The following is a 19,969-nucleotide window of genomic DNA, read 5'->3' on the forward strand; positions in this document are numbered from 1 at the left end:
TTAGTAATAGAAGTGAGTGTGTGTGTGTGAGAGAGAGAGAAAGAGAGAGAGAGAGAGAGAGAAAATAACTTCTAGCTTCTGCAATCTACCTCTCATTTTCTTCTGAGTAGGTTGTTGGAGTAGTTAGTGCAGATGAAAGCATTTTAGTTGGTGCCAATTTATTTTAGTGAAACACATATTCTGAGACATGTGGGGGTAGATTTCCCTCTTGTCCTTGCATCTGCTACTATCTAGCATTCATGCAAAGTCGAAGTACGTATTGTTTAATTATCTATTTATTCTTATAATAAGGTATGTTTATTTAATCTTATTATTTTTGGTATGTACACGAGTCTGTCAGATAAATTCTGAAGTCTGAACGTAAAACTCTAACCGAATTCTCTGATCGAGAAATTCCGATAACTTCAGTTAGAGTTTTAGACAGGAAAAGTATTACGAAGTATTCTTTATACAATTACCCGCAAACCACACATCTCGATTAATGAAGTATATTCCTGTCTTGATCCGAAAAGTCATACATTTCATATATATATATATATATATATAAATATTATATTATATGCAAGGGAATTGGGTGAGGTGGGGGTGGAGTTATAAAATTAAATTAAATTAAAAGAAAGTGTGAAGTTATAAAAACTTATCAAATGTGTTAGTGTCCATTTCACTTTGAGAGGATTGTTGGAAGTTTGTTTGCCTTTTGGTTATTGATGACGAAAATGACTTGCTAATTAATTATTGGGCACTAAAGTTGTTATTGGTCATGGTTGTTGCTTATTTTGTTTTCATGATTCATTAGTTGTCTGGTCACCACTTAAGAGATGGCCCTTATGTACTTATTAAAATATATTATTGGTTTGCATAAATAGTATGTCTCATGCATGCAATTAAATCTCATTTCATTAACCATATACAAATGAGAACTCTAATGATGAATATTAATAAATGAAAAAAGCACATTTGAACTCAGTTTTTAATTATTTGCCTTTTGGCAACTTGATCAAACTTTCTCTTTAGCTCTCTTGGTTTATGTCATCTAAAGTGCTTTATTATTATTATATATTTTTACTTTTTATTCTCCCTCTCTACAAGGGAATTTTTGTATATTCATATTTATTATATAGATCTAATTCTACAACAATATAGTAGGAGATGATGTTTTTCATTGTCCGGTTTACGCTGTAGTTTCGTAGACCTCAGTTCAAGGATCAAACTCCGCAATACAATAGAAGTTCAATGATTACAATTGTGTTAGCTTCGATTATAGTAACAACTAGACTATGCTTCGATCGAAACTTGAGAGTTCTTTGATCGATTGCAAATTAGGTTCAAAATGTGTTTCTTATATTAGGTCTTGTATAAACCCTAATAACGTGAGATAGCTGGAGAGAGAGAAAGGGCAGGGAAGGCCTCTTTGTGGTAAACAAAATTATTCACAGAAATTTTTGGTATGTTACATGGATGTAGACATTCGTGTCTTATCTTATGTGATTGTTTGTGTTATTCCCCCAACATGTTTTGCACTTTATTATAGTGAAATTCTTGCAATTACTTTAAATTTTAAGTGAATAACATGAATATGTGTCAATATGCCAGTGACCTAAGGTATAAGTCTCTTACTTCTTAAAGGGAAGTCCGAGATTCAAGTCTCAGAAAAGACAAATACCAATTAGAAATTTTTTTTTTACCATAAAGTACAATATAAAAATTTCAGACTACAGTTTTGGTTGATGCAAGTGTCCTTTTCTTTTAGTGCCTCCACTTTTTTCTTGTGAATGTTGGGATTGTTTCATAATTTTCTAGATTTGCAATTAGGAGTTGTTTTATGAATGTCTCTAGATTATCAATTAACAGTTTCCAACATGGGGGTTTGTAAAGGTTTCATCGGTTTGTGCCAAGAACTCAAACCGAATGTAAAAACTTTGTACTTTTGTGTCCCTTTTAATTGTAATTAGACATAGATTTTGTCAAATCATTAAATGGTCTCTTTTTCCTATTCTTTATTTATTTATTTCCAGTTTAGATGAGGATACTTTAAAGTATAACAACGGTAACTTGTTCCATTATAATTTAGAGTTATTAATTTGTAATTGAAAAGTTTTTCTACACACATGGTAAGATAATGTATGTCAAACAAACTTTCTTGAGATAAAGATTATGTAGATTAAACAACTTGATAAACTTAATATTCTGTACTTTTTGAAATTATGAAGTATTATAAATAAATGTATTTATGAACCATATTTATTATTTAATGGAGTCAGAGTTATAATCATTGAAAAAAATAAAATTGACAAGAATACTGATGTGGATATAAAAAAATACTACCTACTGCAGCTTGAGCAGCAAAAGGTGTCCACCGTCTTGTACCCCTAAACCCACAACTACCGGCAGAGGACCAAGAAACTACCCAACCCCGTACATCTGTAACAGTCACAATGGTAGATACGTGTGTATACAAAATATGATATTTTGTACCAAAAAAAGATGCTTATATTTAAAAAAATACATAAAATTAATAATAAGGGTAATTTGAACAAGTGAACACTATTTTTTTTAATGTTCGCTCAACATTTTGGTCTTCATATTTTTGAAACACGGTGGCTTTAAACCCTAAAAATGAGTCCTTAACACCCACACCCTGTATTCGTAATAATCTTAGTAATAATCTCAATTATAAACTTGAGTTTGAATTGAATTATGACGTATTTTATGAGATCGACACCACTATTGTCAGGAAATATATATATATATATATATATATAAAATGGTTACCATACTTTGACCTCTTTCCCCAAAACTGAATATTCTGGCCGTCAAATGCCTTCAATACCTTCATGTTGGCGTGCACATTACTGGCCCACAAACTCCTTCCACGTCATCACCTTTCCCAATATGTTGTTCCAAAACTACCCTCCTTCTAACCACGTCACATCCATAACCACCGCGAGTCTATTCTCACTCGTCTTCCTCGCGCGTACAATCTCTCACTCAAAAATAATGTATATAATATAGCTCAAACAAACAAGACAGTTAAGACTCCCAAATCTCAGCCTAAGCAACTCCACAGTCTCTCTCTCCTCTCCCGCCGGCATACCAACACTAGCATTTCCGGCACTCTCTCTCTAGGAACCTCACTTTCTCTCTCTAACCTCTTACACTTCCTCACTATATCCACACTTTACTCACACAAAATTTCTTCCTCTTTCTCTCTAAATTTGACTTGAACAGTCTTAGGTTGTGTTTTTGGGGAAAATTAGGGTTTGAGAGTGAGATGTGAGTGTTGTGTAGTATAATGGTGGGTACTGTGTGTGCTTCACTGAACCCTAGGGTCTCTGGATCTCGCACGAACCCCAAAAGGTCTCCTCTGTTGCGTTCCGAGGTCGACAATGGCGTCGCTGGCAATAGGAGACCTAAGTCGCGAGAACTCGCCTCTATGTACATGTCTTCTACTTCAACGACTTCGACCACTTCGTCTTCGGCCACCTCTTCAAATTCCTCTTCTTCGAGGCGGTACCAGTCGCCGCTTGCTTCGAGAACGGTCACAGCGACGCCGCCGCATTCTGCAATCAAGCGGTCGCAGTCCGCGGAGCGGAGGCGGCTAATCACGTCTCGGCCTAATACACCGTGCAAAGCCGGCGAGGTTTCAGCAGCGACGACGAAGCTATTGGGCACTACGACTAGGAGTTTGTCGGTTTCGTTTCAAGGAGAGTCGTTTTCGCTTTCTGTTAGTAAAGTGAAGCCGGTGCATTCGGTGAATAGTTTGGGTAATGTGAGGAAAGGTACGCCGGAGAGGAGGAAGGTGGGGACGCCAGTGAGGGATCAGACGGAGAATTCGAACCCTGTTGATCGGCATCGGTGGCCGGGGAGGTTGCGGGAAGTGAATTCTCTGAGTAGGAGTTTGGATTGTACTGATGAGAAGAAGAAATTGGGTAGATCTGGGACTGGGAGTGTAGTTAGGGCATTGCAACAATCCATGATTGATGAGAGTAGGAAACATTCAATTGGTGGTATATTGAACTCAACTCAGCTTATTGTTGATGCAAATTCAGATATTAAATCTGATGCAACAATCGATTGTGTCCCTTCTGATAGGGGAAGTGTTTCTTCTGAGAGCACTTCAGGTGTAGAGGAGTGTGTAAGTGTTGCTAAATTGCGGGAAGGACCACGTAGTGTTGTGGTGCCGGCGAGGTTTAGGCAAGAAACCAGTAACAGGTTGTGGCGTTTGCCGGAGCAAGAATCTCCAGTATCAGAGAACAATGGATTTAAAACGGTGGTTACACCAAAGCTAATTGCCAGCCAGAAACTATTAAATGATGGTCCTTTATCATCACCCCGAGGACGGTCGTCTCCTCCTCGGAGAGCACTTCATTCAGCTTCCTCATGTAAGCCAATGGCATTTTCGACGTCTTCTCCTTCTAGGAGGAATCCCAGTCCGTCTCAAGTAAGGAATGGCGTGGCGAGCACATTGCGTAAAAGCTTGAGCAACACACCATCTATGCTCTGTTTTGCTGCTGATATTAGGAGAGGGAAGATGGGAGAGAACCGACTTGCTGATTTACACCTATTAAAGCTTTTTTATAACCGGCAATTGCAGTGGCGATTTGTAAATGCTAGAACAGATACTTCCCTGTTGGTCCAGAGGGTGATTGCTGAGGTAAAGCACAACTCATTGTTCTTGATATGTTGACTTTTATCATCTGTATTAAACTTTCTTCAGATGCCATATAATTTTTTTATATTTAATTATATCTCAACAACACAACTTTGTTGGTCGAACAATTATTGATTTATGGTGTAGTTTGGTTTGTGTTTGATTTTCTTTTACCTTCTAACATAAAACTTATGCTTCATTGGAATATCAGTGAGAAAACTCTCTTTCAATTGAAAACCAAAACCACACCTAATGGTTATTAGCTAAGGGAATCATCTTCAAGGGGATCTGCCTCTTTTCCCTCTCTAATCCTTTTTGGACGTTGTTCTTGACAACCTATGCCCTCATCTCCTGTTTACCCTGCATTCGTTTAACTAACTCCTCTAATAACTGGTCTACGAACCTGCATTCGTTTTACTTTTTGCAGGTTTGACTTTTTATAGTGCTCCTTGTTGTGCATCATAAATGCATTTATTAATTTTGTTGTTACATCTGCAAAGAGGGCCACGGTTGAATGATGAATTCGTGCATCCTCCTGAATAGTTATAAGGGGATAAGGGAATTTTTTTCCTTTAGGAAATGACAAAATAGTGCCCATATTGTACAAATGTGCAAGTAATATTGTTCAAATTAAACCGCTAGAGTTCAGCTCTAGTGGTATCTCCTCTACTTTCTAAGTAGAAAGCTGAGGGTTCAAATTGGGGCAATTGTGTGTGTGCGTAACTTACCAAAAAAAAATGTTCGGTTGAACAGTCATGGACGTTATACATGTATTACATGGTTGCTTTATAGAGAGCATTTGTCTTACCAAATCGCAAGTGCTGAAATCACATGATGGTGGTGACTTGTATTGTTCTCAGAATACAAGTGTCCTTACTTCCTCCTAAATTAAATCATTGAGCTGATGTACAAAAAGCCAAAATTTATCTGTTATAATATCTCTCTTCTTTTAAAATAGTTGGTAGACCTTATAGTTTCTGATAAATAAGACAATATAAACTATAAAGTGAATATCTCAATATATGTATGCTTGTAGAGCTGAACAATTGGTAAGGTAAAACAAGTGCAGGATTTTCTAAATCTAACATTTTGAACATTGGTGGAATTGTTAATCTAAATATCAGGATTTTTTTATAACTGATCTGGTTTTCTAAATCCCACATTTTGAGGGTTTGGAGGGATTCTTCATCTTAATGTTCTTCTCTTTTTCAGAAAAGCCTTTATAATGCATGGGTAACTATCTCAAAATTGCGGTATTCTGTCAAGTGCAAAAGACTGGAGTTACATTTGCTGAAGCAGAACTTGAAGCTGTATTCCATCCTTAAGGGACAAGTAAGATCCTTCTTGGTTTGAACGTTCTTTTCTTCTTCTTCTTCTTCTTCTTCTTCTTCTTCTTCTGTTTTGTTTTGTTTTGTTTTGTTTTTTTTGGGGTCATGCCTCGTGTGTTAGACTTAGTGCAAATAATGTCAAAAGGTTAAGTCTATACTATGTCTATCCTTCTTAGCATCCTTGATTAACGGGGACCACATTTGGACAATGGCTTTAATTCTTTATTTTGTTTAATGATTGAATATTACCTGGTCACAATTTTTATTTTTATTATTATTATTATTTTTTTTTCTGGGGCCTTATGTATTGGCAGATACAGATAAATGTTAAGATGGTCTTGAAAATCTTTTGATCCTAGATTTTTGCTAGTCATTGTAGCTTATCTATTATCACTTTGTTAGGTATAATTCACTCATGCAATGATTGCAGACACATGCATGAGCAACACCACCACTATTCATAGTCTTCTTAGAAAATCAACTCTTTGGGCTTGATTTCTATATCAAGAGTTGTTCACCCATTCTGTACTTCCTAGCTGGAGAGCAAAAATAATGAAAAATTTCTTCAAGATAAAAGGTTCTGTCATTCTCTTTTATAACACAAATCTTATCTCTTTTTGAGTTGGCAGCTCAACTACTCCAGTTCTTGTTCTCTGCAAGTGCTGACTGCCTTTAAAGACTTAAGATTGTATTCTTTCTTTCTCTTCGTTACAGTGGTAGTGATATCATGTTGTTCAAAGAAGGGCTTTGATATTACTACTTGTCTGCTGGACCATTGTGTTGGATCTGATAGTATTTGATTAACGCAGGTGCTATATTTGGATGGTTGGGATCTTATTGACAGGGATCACTCCTGTTCATTATCAGGGGCCATCGAAGCTTTGGAGGCGAGCACTCTCCGCCTTCCAGTGGTTGGTGGGGCAAAAGTATGTATTGTTCCTTGTACTTCTCAGAGGGGAAGTGACATCTCAATTGCCTGACTCATTGAAAACATTTTTTTTTTAATTCTTTATTTCTTCAGGTAGATATTCAGAACATGAAAGATGCTATCTGTTCAGCAGCTGATGTGATGCAGGCAATGGCATCCTTGATACGCTTTTTGCTGCCAAAGGTAATCTTGTAAATCTATTTGTTATGGTTATGGTAAACGTTAATTTTTCTCACCTGGTCTTCGGACTCATGTTCAACTGGTTTTGTTTACTAATACTCGGATGGTGTAGTGTGGTGTGTCTTGACTAGCATAATGGTTCAACAAGACAATAATAACTAAGAAAATTCTTGATGAGTGGAGCAAAGGTATTTTAGTACCTATATATAAAAATAATGAGAATATTCAAAGTTGCATAAATTATCATGTTGTTAAGTTAATGTGTTCCATGGAAAGTTGGGAGGAAGTTACTAAACGACTAAGACATGCAAGTATAGTATTATACTATCAACTTAGATTTATACCAAGAAGTTTAACAATGGAAATTATTTACTTACTGAGGAGACTAATGGAGCGATAGAGAGAACAAAGATTGTTATGTTATTTTTTATAAATTGGAAAAGTCTATGATAGGGTCCCTAGAGATATAATACGTTTTGGTGGGTTTTAGAAAAAAAATTAAAAGGATCAAAATGGTTATTTTGATGTGGTAAAGGACATGTATTATAGAATCGTGACCATGATATGAACAACTATAGAAGAAACAATTGAATCTCCAAATATTATAGGCTTAGATCAAGGATAGACATTAAACCTATATCTTTTGCTGTAGTTTGGATGAACTATGGTATATGTTATTTGTGCCACATATATAATTTAAATTGATGATAGAACTCTGGAGAGAAGCTTTACAATCAAGAGGGTTTATTATGAGTACGACTTAAACTAAACTATTAGATCAGTCATGTTTTATGGGATATGATAATGTTTGAAAATTAAGAAACATAAATAAAATGAGCATGTTTGAAATGTGAATGCTGAGATGGATGTGTGCCATAACAAGAAAGGATAAAATTATAAACACTAATTGGAAATAAAAGTAAATTTGATTTAGATGGTTTCGTGATGTGTAGCAATGATTAAGATGTCCACATTAAGGGGAAATGAAAAACTAACATGAGTTCGGATAATTAGGAAAGATGATAGCATGTGCTTTGAGTAGGTTATGACCTTAGAGTGGAATGGCAAAACAAGATTCAAGTAATTTTCCAATATAGTTGGAAAAAAAGTTTTGTTGAATTTAACTGATTATTCAGATGGTGTCGAAGTTGGAATGATGGAACACTAAAACTAGAATGAGGTTTCAAAACCTCACCTGCCTACGGAGCCATTATGGCAGTGATTTTTATCAAGAGCGAGATATTCTACTCATGACGGACTCAAGACCTAATGCTAATCAGTTTTGTGAGACCAGCTCATTGGAATCCTGTATATATAGCATGTACTATATTTTGTTTCCACTTATTCTCTCCACCTTTTTTTTTTTTAAAGAGTAAAACTACTCTCTTTTACTGGCTGGTTCAATTGGTCAAGCTGGTTTTTATCAGTTTCTGATTTTTTTTTATAATCTTGTTTATTTCATAAACTATGTTAAAGTAAATGCCAGTCAGATCGAACAACTACTTCGGTACAATTTTTATAAGACTGGTCCAAATCAATAATTCAAAACCTTTTTTTTTTTTTAAAATGAATGTCAAAAGACTAGCTCTCTGAAAGCAATTGTGTCAGTTAAATGTGAATTTTGAAGTTCAAAATTAGGTCTGAATCAAGCTTTCCACGAGGAATCAAGTTGCCTCAAGATACTGTTAATGCATCTTGGAGGAGATGATTTTATCTTGAATGATCTTCTAAGACATTCTTATATTATTGTATGTATTATTTCATTTTGTCCCTTGTCAGGATCGAGATTACTTGAGCTTCTTGTCTCAGTCACAACCAACTGACCAGGACCTTGAACCATGCAAAATGTTCCCTCCATCGAAATAGCAATATGAGAGATTTAGAATGAAACTCTGGTATTGGAAAATCTTAATTGTCTTTGATTATTGATTTGATCATCAAGCGGGGCCTGCATCTTCATTAATGTCAGCATTTGAGTTCATAAGATCATCAGTTGGTAACAGCGATATCATCATTTCCTGTAAAAGCACTCGTGGGTTTTTGCTAATTGGATATTGCTCAAGGGACAATACTTGGCTTCTAGCTGGATATTTCGAACCTTCTCCTACCCAAACAACGCATTTAACTAGGAGCTACCCCATGCGTCTATTTAGGTATTATTCTACCCAAACAATGCATTTAACTAGGAGCTACACCATGCGTCTATTTAGGTATGATTCTCGTGTAAATTCATTTTGAAGGGTTACTCCTATGTCATATCTTTCATTTTGAGGGGAAAAAGAAAGAAAGAAAAGGAAAAAATACTGAATAGTTTCTTGACTTATGCCTGAAAACTGCTACCATAGCTCCAACGACTTTATGCTGACAAGCAGGAGAGCTGCTTCTTAATTTCAACCAATTTCTTCTCGATGGCTATCATGTTATGCTACTGGCAATTTCAGACCATCATGCCACTGTAATTTTCATTGTCATACCTCTCTAATTCCATCACTCCCTGACTCTCTCTCTCTCTCCATATATATATATATTTGTATGTATATCAATTGTGTTGGTTTTTTATGGTATAATCATGAATCATTTAGTTTCAATATTGTTCTACTCTATAGAATGTACCACAGTCCCTATTCGTGGGGGTCATACTTGCAAATTAGACCTGGCAATTTGGGAGATTTGTCAACACCAAAAAGAATGTACCACAGTCCCTATTCGTGGGGGTTACACTTGCAAATTAGACCTGGCAATTTGGGAGATTTGTCAACACCAAAAAGCCAAGTCAATTGCATCAGCACCTGTTTTATTTTATTTTATTTTATTTATTTATTATTATTATTTTTTTATGGCTACTTGGCTAGTATGAATTTGCAGGTTGAAGTGTTCGGATAGAAAACATCTAGCGTTTAAGGGTTGCATTGTGAAACTCATGTAACCCATCAATTCTTCTTCAGTAGTATCCTTTTCTTCGCTTTTATTTTGAAAAACTTAGAGAACTATTTGTTAGTACAGGTTGGAGGCCCCAAAAGTTTGAATAGTCCATTGGATATTTTACACAGCATTTTGATGTAGAATTTCATCTTAGATGGTGCAATTAGGAAAAGGGGTAGCTAACTGGTGAAGTTTCCAATTTTCCTTGATGGTCCCATTTAAAGGTGATATTGTACTTCAAATGCTAAAGGAAATGTGACGGAGCCAAACAATTCTAAGTGGACATGGAAACCACCCTTACTGTTCTGAGTCATTTGTCAAAACTTTTATATGATTTTCTCCACCCTTTTCCAATCTTCTAGCCTAGACTGCATCTGTAGAGTGTCTTTTTCCCTAAAAGACATCTATTAATCTGGAGTCCGAACTGTTTCCTTGGGCAAAAAAGCTGTGTTTAACGATCACAAGTTATATGATCAGGAATGGTTGTACTAGCTTGTTGCAATACGTTATGGATATCCAGGAAATTGTTCAGTGCTAAGGATCGTCTTCCAGGGAAGAGATTGACCATGTTTTGTGTTTTGTAGAGATATTTTTCTACTTTTTTGATCTCCACACATGCTTGCTTCTGCCTTCTACTGAGTGCATGATATGGCTCAAAATGCCGCTAATGGCATATTTGGCTGCTCCTGAATGGCAGAAGCACCATGTGGCTCTAATTGTCATTGCCATTTGACATGAATATTTCTCACCTGGATTATTAACTGTGGCACAACTACTCATATATTTCGAATTTAAGTAGTATTTCTTAGAGCAGTCAGTTTCGTAACTGGCATTCTTACTTGGTGTGGTGTTCATCCATTTCCAATTGTTGTCCCTTTCCTTACCTGGCTTGTATGAGTCTTATTGTCTTTTAACTTGAATTTGAAACCCGCAAACTGCTGGCAGCCTTGAATCTTCTGTCCTTAGGCTAATCGAAATTCCTCCTATTATAGTTCTCTATTCAACTCGTGTGGGTTACTGACTTCCTGCACCCAGCAAATTGTGAGCACGTCTTTCTTTTTCCCCCTTGGATCTGGGAAAACTGAATTATGAGTGAATGTACAAACTTCTCAAACTACTTATGTATTCAGATTGCACGAGCATCAAATAAATATTAATCTAAAATTGCAAATGATATGCATTGTGTATTTGTCACTCTTAAAATTGATAAAATTTAGTAAAGTTAAACCGTGATCCAAGTGATTTGCTTTCATTTTCTGGCGTTCCTTTATGTTCTGTTAATTTGATTATAGAAAATAAAGTAACTCATCACTTAAAGAGCATACTATTCCTAGATTTTAGATTTCTAATGTGTTAATAGAGTATAATACCTTTTTGTATTTGTATGGTTAGGTCCTGTGATAAAATTACATTAGAGAAATTCTTTCACTATTATGTATTTCATAAAAGTCCATTGTGTTGCCAGTTTTTTGATACTTTGTTTTTTGATTTTCTCTTTTCCAATATTAGAGACTTTCACTATTATGTACTAATTCTTATTATATAAAGTTGTAGTGCAGCCTTTTTTTGTTATTATTGATGAAAATGATTAGTTTGAAAGTTTATAGTTAGAATTCCGTTGTTGACTGTGTGCACAAATCTTAGTCTCAAAATACTCCTCCTATCTTTATTGTCGGTGCAAGTCCTTTTCACAATGCATCAATGTGCTAAATTACCATGACCATATTATCTTCATTTTAACTTCATATTTGACGTCATTATGTGTTGGGCTTTTATTAAATGATAACAGGTAGAACAAGTGAACTCGTTGATGTTTGAACTTGCATATGTAGCCGCAAAAGAGCGTGCTTTGCTTGATCAGTGCAAGGATATCTTGTCGACATTAACAGCCATGCAGGTAAGGGTGGTTAATAAATTACTAGAAATCCGGAGCTAGGAAAATCTTTTTAGCTTTAAATGAAAGTCAATTTTGTTTTCGTAAAATTGCTTCTTTCTTGTCAACTTTTATTCATTGTGTCCTGCTTGGTTTGAAAATATTCTAGTCATGAATTCTTTGGGGTAAAAGTCCAAAAAAAAACCCCTTAAACTATGTTATGTTTGAATTTGCAAATAACTTCCTTGAACTATATTTTGTGTATGAACCCCCCCCAAACTATCTCATTTTGTTGCAACATACCCCAAGGACTATACTATATTTCATTAAATGACCATAATACCCTTTTTTATTGAATTATATTTAATATATTTTTCTTATCTAAATAAATTATGAAAAAATTCATGCTAATTTGATGAGATATTTTTCATTAAATTTGTATAAATTTACCTTTAATTTTTTAATTAATTATTTAAATAAAAAATTTAGTTTAAAAAATTAATTAATTTTTTAATTTTTAATGAATATATTACATGAATAGAAGGTAGTTTTTTCAAAAGTATTTTATTAATTTTTCATCAATATATTGTATGAAAAAAATGATATATTTTTACGATAAAAATGTTTATATTGGTTAAAAAAACGTTTTATTATAAATAATAAAGTTTTAATAATAAGTTAATCAATTTAGAAAATGGTAGTTACAAATCTATTTATCTATTTTTTTTTTTTCATTTTTATGATAAATTGATACTAAAAATAAAATTAAGGTAAATAGTATAATTAATATTTACACAAGAGAAAAGATAATAAAAATAATTTAATAAGAAATGAAAATTTTAATGAGAAAGGGTAAAATAGTCTTTTGTGATGGATTTGTCCTTAATTATAACAAATTAATAGTTCAGGGGGGTTATTTACAAAAGGCAATAGTTTAGGGGTTTTTTTGCACTTAACCCAATTCTTTATTGGTACGTCATATTCCCTATATCATGTCAAAACTCTTCTCTTGCTCGAAAACTGACACAAATCATGAAATCAGGTGAAGGATTGTAGCCTGAGAACGCATAGGTTACAACAAAAATTATCGTCAAGGTTGAAAATGGAAGTGTAAAGCCGATACCATTCTGACCCTAGTAAAAAATGCTAACACCATGGAACACTGAACTGATTGGGAAGTATTTAGGTGGCTTATTAGAGCTGAAGAGTGCTCATTGTCGCCTTTTCTGCTTTCACGGGAAACAGCTGTGAAACGTACAAATAGATGACCGGATATTTTAATTCTCAATTTCAAATTAGATTGTATACAGGAATTTTCACCTAGTTGTAGGAAAATATATGTATATGTGTGTATGTAATGATGTTTCAGTATTTCTACATTTCAATGGCAGTGGTCGAAGTTTTCTTTGGTCACGGTCTTCCTTTATTGCTCTTATGTTTTGTTTTGCGGCAAAATTTGTATCATTCTTTGATGGACATGCAAGTGTTTGCAGCAACAGAACAGTTGGCTTTATTGCATGCATCGGTTACAGAAGATGGACACTGATGATATTTTGAGCAGGGATTTAAATTGCCCCGGGGGTTGTTGGGGGCAAATCTGATAGTTGGTGAAACGATGATATTTTGAGTAGGGATTTAAATTGCCCCGCGGGGCGGGGCGGGGCGGGGCGGGGGGGTGTTGGGGGCAAAATTTATTAATGATTGTAAATCTGATAGTTGGTGAAACGATTTTGTCGGTCGAAACACTTTGCAGGAATTGGGATATAAAATTATGAAAATTTACGTTCTTATGAATATTTGCTATATTATTAGACACCACCTTAGCTTCCGTTTGAAAAATTAGAAAGACGATTCACCTTGATGATATGGTTAGATGTAGGGGCGGAGCCGGGATTGCAAAATAGGGAGGGTTAAAAACAATTAAACCCATGATTGTTTAGTGTGTCATCTATACTTTAAATATATAATTATAATGCATCAGTTATTCAATTAACCTAATAATTTACAACCTTCTAACACATTTACACTTCCAAACTCTAACGTATTTTCAGAGTCAAGAATCCATTAAAGTTTGCTTCATACAAGTATTAAAACAAAAAACTACAAGAATGCAAGATATATATGTTCCTTATTAATAAATTTACATTAGAAAGTAAGACTTATGTGCTTCGCCCCTGACTAGTTATTAATCCATTATATAGTAAATTACTCAATTTAACAAGTCATCAGCAAAGCCTTTTTTATTTTTAGATTTTTATTTACCAAATAAAAATCCAATGAGTATTATTTTTATTTTTGGTAAATAAAAAAATAAAAATAAAAAAGGCTTTTTTTTTCATGTAACTGGTAAAACAAAAAAAAAAAAACGACCCCGATTGAAAAAAAATGCCCTCCGGCACTTTTGTAGAGATCAAGACGAGCTCGAACATTGTTATTACAGTGAGCGAGTTACTTAGTCTGAATAAGTATTTTACTTAGGCCTCGTTTGGATTGAGGGAATTGGAGAGATTTGGAGAGAAAAGAAAGGGAAGGATAGAGTTTAGTGTGTTTGGGTTGAGGGAATTGAGAAGAAAAGAAATGATTGGGAAGGATTTGGAGGGATAGGCTATCCCTCCAAATCCCTCCAATACAGTAAAACCCAATCCCTCCAAAATTGACAAGATTTGGAGGGATTTGGAGAGAAAGTGAGCAAATTACACCAAGGGGCAAGAGAGGAGACAGCCGGATATGGGTTTTGATCAGTTGCAGAGAGAGGGGAAAAGTCGCCGGAAGTTGCAAAAAAACTTTATTGCCAGAAGTTGCAGAAAAACCTTATCGTCGGAAGTTGCAGTTGCAGAGAGAGACCTTGATTACAGAATCAAGGAAGAAAAAAATTAATAAGTCAGAAATATATATACATATATATGTATGTGTATGAGACACGAAATCCAAACATATATGAATTTGTATGAGACACGAAAATCTAGCAACGAATTTGGAACAATTATGAAGGGTAGATTGCATTGAAGGAAAATACAAAACCAAAAATAGTTTTTAGAGAGAGAGAATTTTTTTAAAGAGAGAGGGAGGGGGCAAAAGATGAGCAAAATAGACCGCGTCGTGTGGGGGTATAATGAATGACGGTGAGAGAGTGAGAGAGAAAAAAGGCAAGTTCAGATCTGTGAGAAAGATAATTTTGAGAGAGAGGCGATTGTGGAGGCTGAAAGATTTACCCTAGCTACCAACCTCATCAAGAAGGGTAATATGGTAAATTCATTATTATTCTTACCTTTCTTTTCTCTCATTTGCATTATCCAAACAACAATATTATCAATTCCTTTCTTTTCTCTCTTATTTATCCTTTCTCTTCTCTCTTATCAATTCCTTTCTTTTCTCTCTTAAATTATGCCTATCATTTCTTTTCTTTTCTTTTCTCTCCTGTGTATCCAAACGAAGTCTTAACTTCAACTGGACTCACTTACAATATCTAGTTTATGGAGTTCATGTATAATTTTAGCTCAGAATATATGGCAAATTACACTCACAGATTTTCAAGATTAACATTTTGATTTTAAATTTTACTTACATTTGAATTAGTGATTTAACATTTTATTTACACCCCCAAATGTCAATTTTTGATAGGATTATGGTACTTTTGAAGTGTTAAATAACTATGTTATCTTTGACCTCGTGTTGACCTTTTTTTTTTACCAAACTACCCCCAACGTACACCTTTCCTCTTCGTCAGACCATCATGATCCCTAATTCACCCCCTCCACAGATCCACCAATCCCACACAAGTCCCTCATTAACTCCACCCATCAATCCCGGTCATTTATCACCCAAATCCCACCTCACCGACGCTGCTCTTCTCTCTCTCCCCCCCTTCTTCATTTTTTTTTTTTTTTTTTTGTCACGGTGGACACTACATATACAGTGGACAGAACCACCGGATTCGCCGTTCGACCACCACCGCCACACAAAACCCAACTCCTCAAAATTACACACACACACACACAAAACAGGGGTTGGCCAGATCGATGATGGCGGTGGCCGGGTGATTAGAGAAGGCGGTGGCGGTGGCCGGGCGGTTAGAGAAGGCGGTGGCGGTGGCCGAGCGAGCTCAGAACGGTGGCAACACCCAACTCGCCGACCTCCCAACCCTCTCCGATTCGCCTCCCAACTGACGTCGATCTCTTCGATTCACCTCCCAACCCTCTTCGACTCACTCTCTCTCTTTCAAAATCCCTCCACGACGACGCCGTTCTTCGGTTGCCGTCGAAGATGGAGTCCGCACGAGTCAAGACTCGAAATTTGATAACTCAGTCAGAGATTGGATAAAACTCACACTTGATATTTAAAAATTATTTTTCTTAAATCACATGCTTTAGTTTTTTTTTATTATTATTATTTATGGCTTTTACTATTGTAGAAGATGTGGTGACGTGGTTGTCACTACCTGTGGAGGAGGAGAAAAGAGAGGAGTCTGCTGACGTGTACCGCACGTCCCTAAGTTCAACTGGGTCTCTATAAATTATTTCTATATAAAAAATTAGCGGGTCCTTACAATGTGACATCCACAGGGCAGCTTTTCATTCTTTTTCAAGCATGCAGTTATGAAATACTTTTGACTTACAACTCAAATGCCCACATTCTCTATGTGTAATATATATATATATATATATAAAATTGGAATTCAAAAAGGTAGAAGAAATGAAGGATTCCAAAATTCCTTATCGTTATGGTTGAAATAACCTGATTTCATAAAACCCTATCACTTTCGAAAAGTATTATTGCAAAGGGAAGTGACATTGTGATGTGGTGGTGCTGTAGATGGTTCTCAAGAGTCTTGATCAGCCTTGTCAACAACACCCCCAAAAAAATAAAAATAATAATTAAATAAAAACCGTTAACTGAGAGTTTTTATTTATCTTTATTTTGGCAATGTTAGTGGATTAGTACATTTGGTAAATTTTAAAGTGCCAAGTTTTTGTAAGTTATGCGGTGCGAAAGCTGTTAGTTGATTTAATTATGATCAACTCCTTTAATGACCTAGATGAAATTAATAGGTCAACTTAACCAATTTTTGTGATTGATTAAATTACCTAAACAATATGATAAATTAAACATTCACAATCGTAAAGATAAATATTGAAAAATAAAACAAGTAGAGTTAGAGAGATGGCACCAGGATTTTTAGCGAAGAAATTGATGTGCATAAATGTGTACCACTTAAAAATACCACTTATAACAATAGTACATTTATCATTGCAGATTAATGCTAAAATAGGGGGTTGTCGAACCACAATGATTGCTAGTTTATGGCAAACAAAATTATACAACTACTTCCTCCATTTGATAATAGAGATGATAAATCGATTGGTTCGTCACTTAATCTACGAATTTAACTTTCATAAAACAGTAAATAATGTGAATAGAATGGATTGAACTTATAAAGAGAAGGCTAGGGAATTGACTTCATCTCAACCTCATAAACATGTAAAATTTGCACTTAACTTGGGGATTGACAATTATATATATAACATGATGTGTAGGAGCATAAAACTACCACAACATCGTCAAGAAGATCATACATTCAGGACTAAGCATAACCCATCTTTGGTTAGCATGGTTCATCCACCTAAACTAGATTGTAGTATGAACCATCTTCCCTAGGCATGGCCTATCAAGGTTCTTCAATAGTATGTTGTAGCACATGAAATCAATTAAATATCATAGATTATCTACAGTTGGTATGGACCATCTACCTAACTACTTTAATCTAAGGGTGTAGTGTGGTCCATCTTTCTTAGGTATAACCTATATAAATGCTCAACTTCATACCAATATAACCATTCCATAAATTCTTTTCCATCGTCACTATAGGAAATCAAGTGTAATACTTGTATCAATATAATTTCTAAGACAAGATAACAAATCAACACAAATATATATTCATATGATAAACACATGTATCAATTCAATGTAAAGTACATCAAGTCAATGTAAATACTTCTAATTTATGAAACTAAATATATACAATAAAAATCTCTAAATTGAAATACAAATCAAACCATGTCTACTTGGTCTAGGTTACATCAACTCCCTAGAAAAGGGATTTAGCCTCCCATGAATATGCCAATAACCTGCAGGATTGAAGAAGAGAATATAATCCCTTCTCTCACCATTGTTGCAAGCTTAGCCTCCAAGAACCCTAAAAATCCTCTCTCCCTCTGTATCTTTTTCAAAACCCAAAACTAAGACCCCTGGCTTTCAGCCTTTCCCCCTCTTTTATCCTTACGTGAGTTCAAAATACCAAATCCTCATTTAAAATTCGAATCCCCCACTCAAGATAGACAAAATCGGACTAAAATAACATGGGGGCCCGTGGCCTCGCGTTTGGACGCGAGGCCCTGATGATGTGGCGTCCAGACGCCACAGCATGCGTCCAGACGTGAGCTCCTGGAAGGTGGCGTCCGGACGCCATAGCATGCTACTCTGGCACAAAATTCTTTCTTTAGCTCCGGTTGAATCCATCGCCTCTTCATGTCATTTCTTTATGATGATCACTTGAAATGTAGGCCTGAAATGACTTGTGCTTCAAAACCCTTTAAAACCTTATTTTTATTCCTTTTTCGCAATTAGACCTGCAAAAACACAAAAACATAAAAATGGAGTAAATCTCTATACGTAAATCCAATAATGGGCTTAACTAATGCAATTAAGGGCGCTTAAATATGCAATATTTGATGCTTATTAGATCCCCAAACTTATATTTTGCTAGTCCCTTAGCAAAACAAAATTGAAACACAGACTTTTCCTCTTTCGTGGAAGTGATGATTGCATTTAGCGTATGCAACAAGCCTTTTAAACCCCTAGGTATCCCAGAGGACGAGTGAAGTCTCGTGAGGGTTTACCAGAAATGATACCCACAAACACGAAGCAACAAGGCTCGTTCTAGTGTACATTAAAACATACGACTTTGAGGAAAAACTTTATCAAGAAGACTACAACAAACATGCTTATAATGACATCTCAAAACAATATTCACTTCCCAACCCTCATGCATCAACAGACTAATCCACATACATGATCTTCAATATCTCATTTATAATAGAATTTCATCTCAAAATCCTTAGAAGTGAACTGAAATTTCATTTTCTTTAAGAATGCACTTTTAACCCTTTTATGGCTCATTTAACATTTTCCTATCCTTAATCAATCTTTTGAAATCATAATCCAAGGCATAAATTTATTTGAACACATTTTGTGTTTTTATTTTTATTTTTATGTATGTATGATCATGTGCAATGTCCAAGTTCCTTAAGCTCTCTAACCACCCTATGTAACAAGCGTTAAGCCAACGACTCCCAAACCAGATGGTCTTAGGGCGTTAAGTTTAAAGATACTCCTAAGGGCGTAATAACTCGGAACGGTTAGGCTACGAACTCAAACTAATCATACATCTTACATTCTTTCCTTGTCTTCCTTTTTAATCAGTTAACATGTTGAAAGAATGCAGTTTTATTTATTTATTTATTTATTTTATATATGCCTAGGATTATTTTATTCATCTGACCTACCAATTCAAGGAGTCAATTAAGTAAAACCACAAAGAAGCGAATGCAATTTTCGGTGCATTCAATGTGCATTATGAAGTCATTTAGAGATGAAAGACTCCAAAATAAAACATTTAAATCATGCAATGGACCTTTTTCATTTGCACAATCATGCTGACAATTGTCAACCAGTCCTTGATATCCTATATAAGCATACAAGCTGTATTAATCACATAAATTTCCCCCCAAACTTAGTTCCAACAACAAAAAAAAAATCATTTGCCTAAACATAAATTTTAAATTATATTAATTTTTTTTCAAGTATTTGAAACCAATTCAACTATAAACAATTCAACTATATTCAATAATGACAATCTGCCTGTGAATAGCTAACTCTCAACACCCCCAAACTTAAATGATACATTGTCCTCAATGTATGAAAACATGTATAGAAATTAAGCATGCCAAGAGATGTAAAAAGAGAGAAGCTATCGAGTGCGAGACAGTAACTTCAGTGCACCCAGTCGTCGTGAAAAAACGAAATTTCTT

The 19,969-nt window shown here is 35.1% G+C and overlaps 1 protein-coding gene across 2 annotated transcripts; it reads left to right on the plus strand.

The window, feature by feature from the left end:
- The first annotated feature begins 3,013 nt into the window (after positions 1 to 3,013).
- LOC132274013 (QWRF motif-containing protein 2-like) lies at positions 3,014 to 13,290 on the plus strand. Of its 2 annotated transcripts, XM_059775155.1 has the most exons (6): positions 3,014 to 4,654; positions 5,864 to 5,983; positions 6,789 to 6,905; positions 7,001 to 7,090; positions 11,799 to 11,906; positions 12,925 to 13,290. In XM_059775155.1, exons 1-6 carry the CDS (start codon positions 3,293 to 3,295, stop codon positions 12,994 to 12,996), a joined length of 1,869 nt encoding a protein of 622 aa, XP_059631138.1. In that variant the 5' UTR covers positions 3,014 to 3,292; the 3' UTR covers positions 12,997 to 13,290. The 2 variants fall into 2 exon arrangements, with proteins under 2 accessions (XP_059631138.1, XP_059631139.1); XM_059775156.1 differs by lacking the exons at positions 11,799 to 11,906; positions 12,925 to 13,290 and adding an exon at positions 8,867 to 11,792.
- Positions 13,291 to 19,969: the final 6,679 nt, after the last annotated feature.

This window comes from Cornus florida, unplaced genomic scaffold (assembly GCF_030987335.1).
Source record: "Cornus florida cultivar Cherokee Brave unplaced genomic scaffold, ASM3098733v1 CherokeeBrave_3.0.0_Hap2_Chr09, whole genome shotgun sequence".
NCBI lineage: Eukaryota > Viridiplantae > Streptophyta > Magnoliopsida > Cornales > Cornaceae > Cornus > Cornus florida.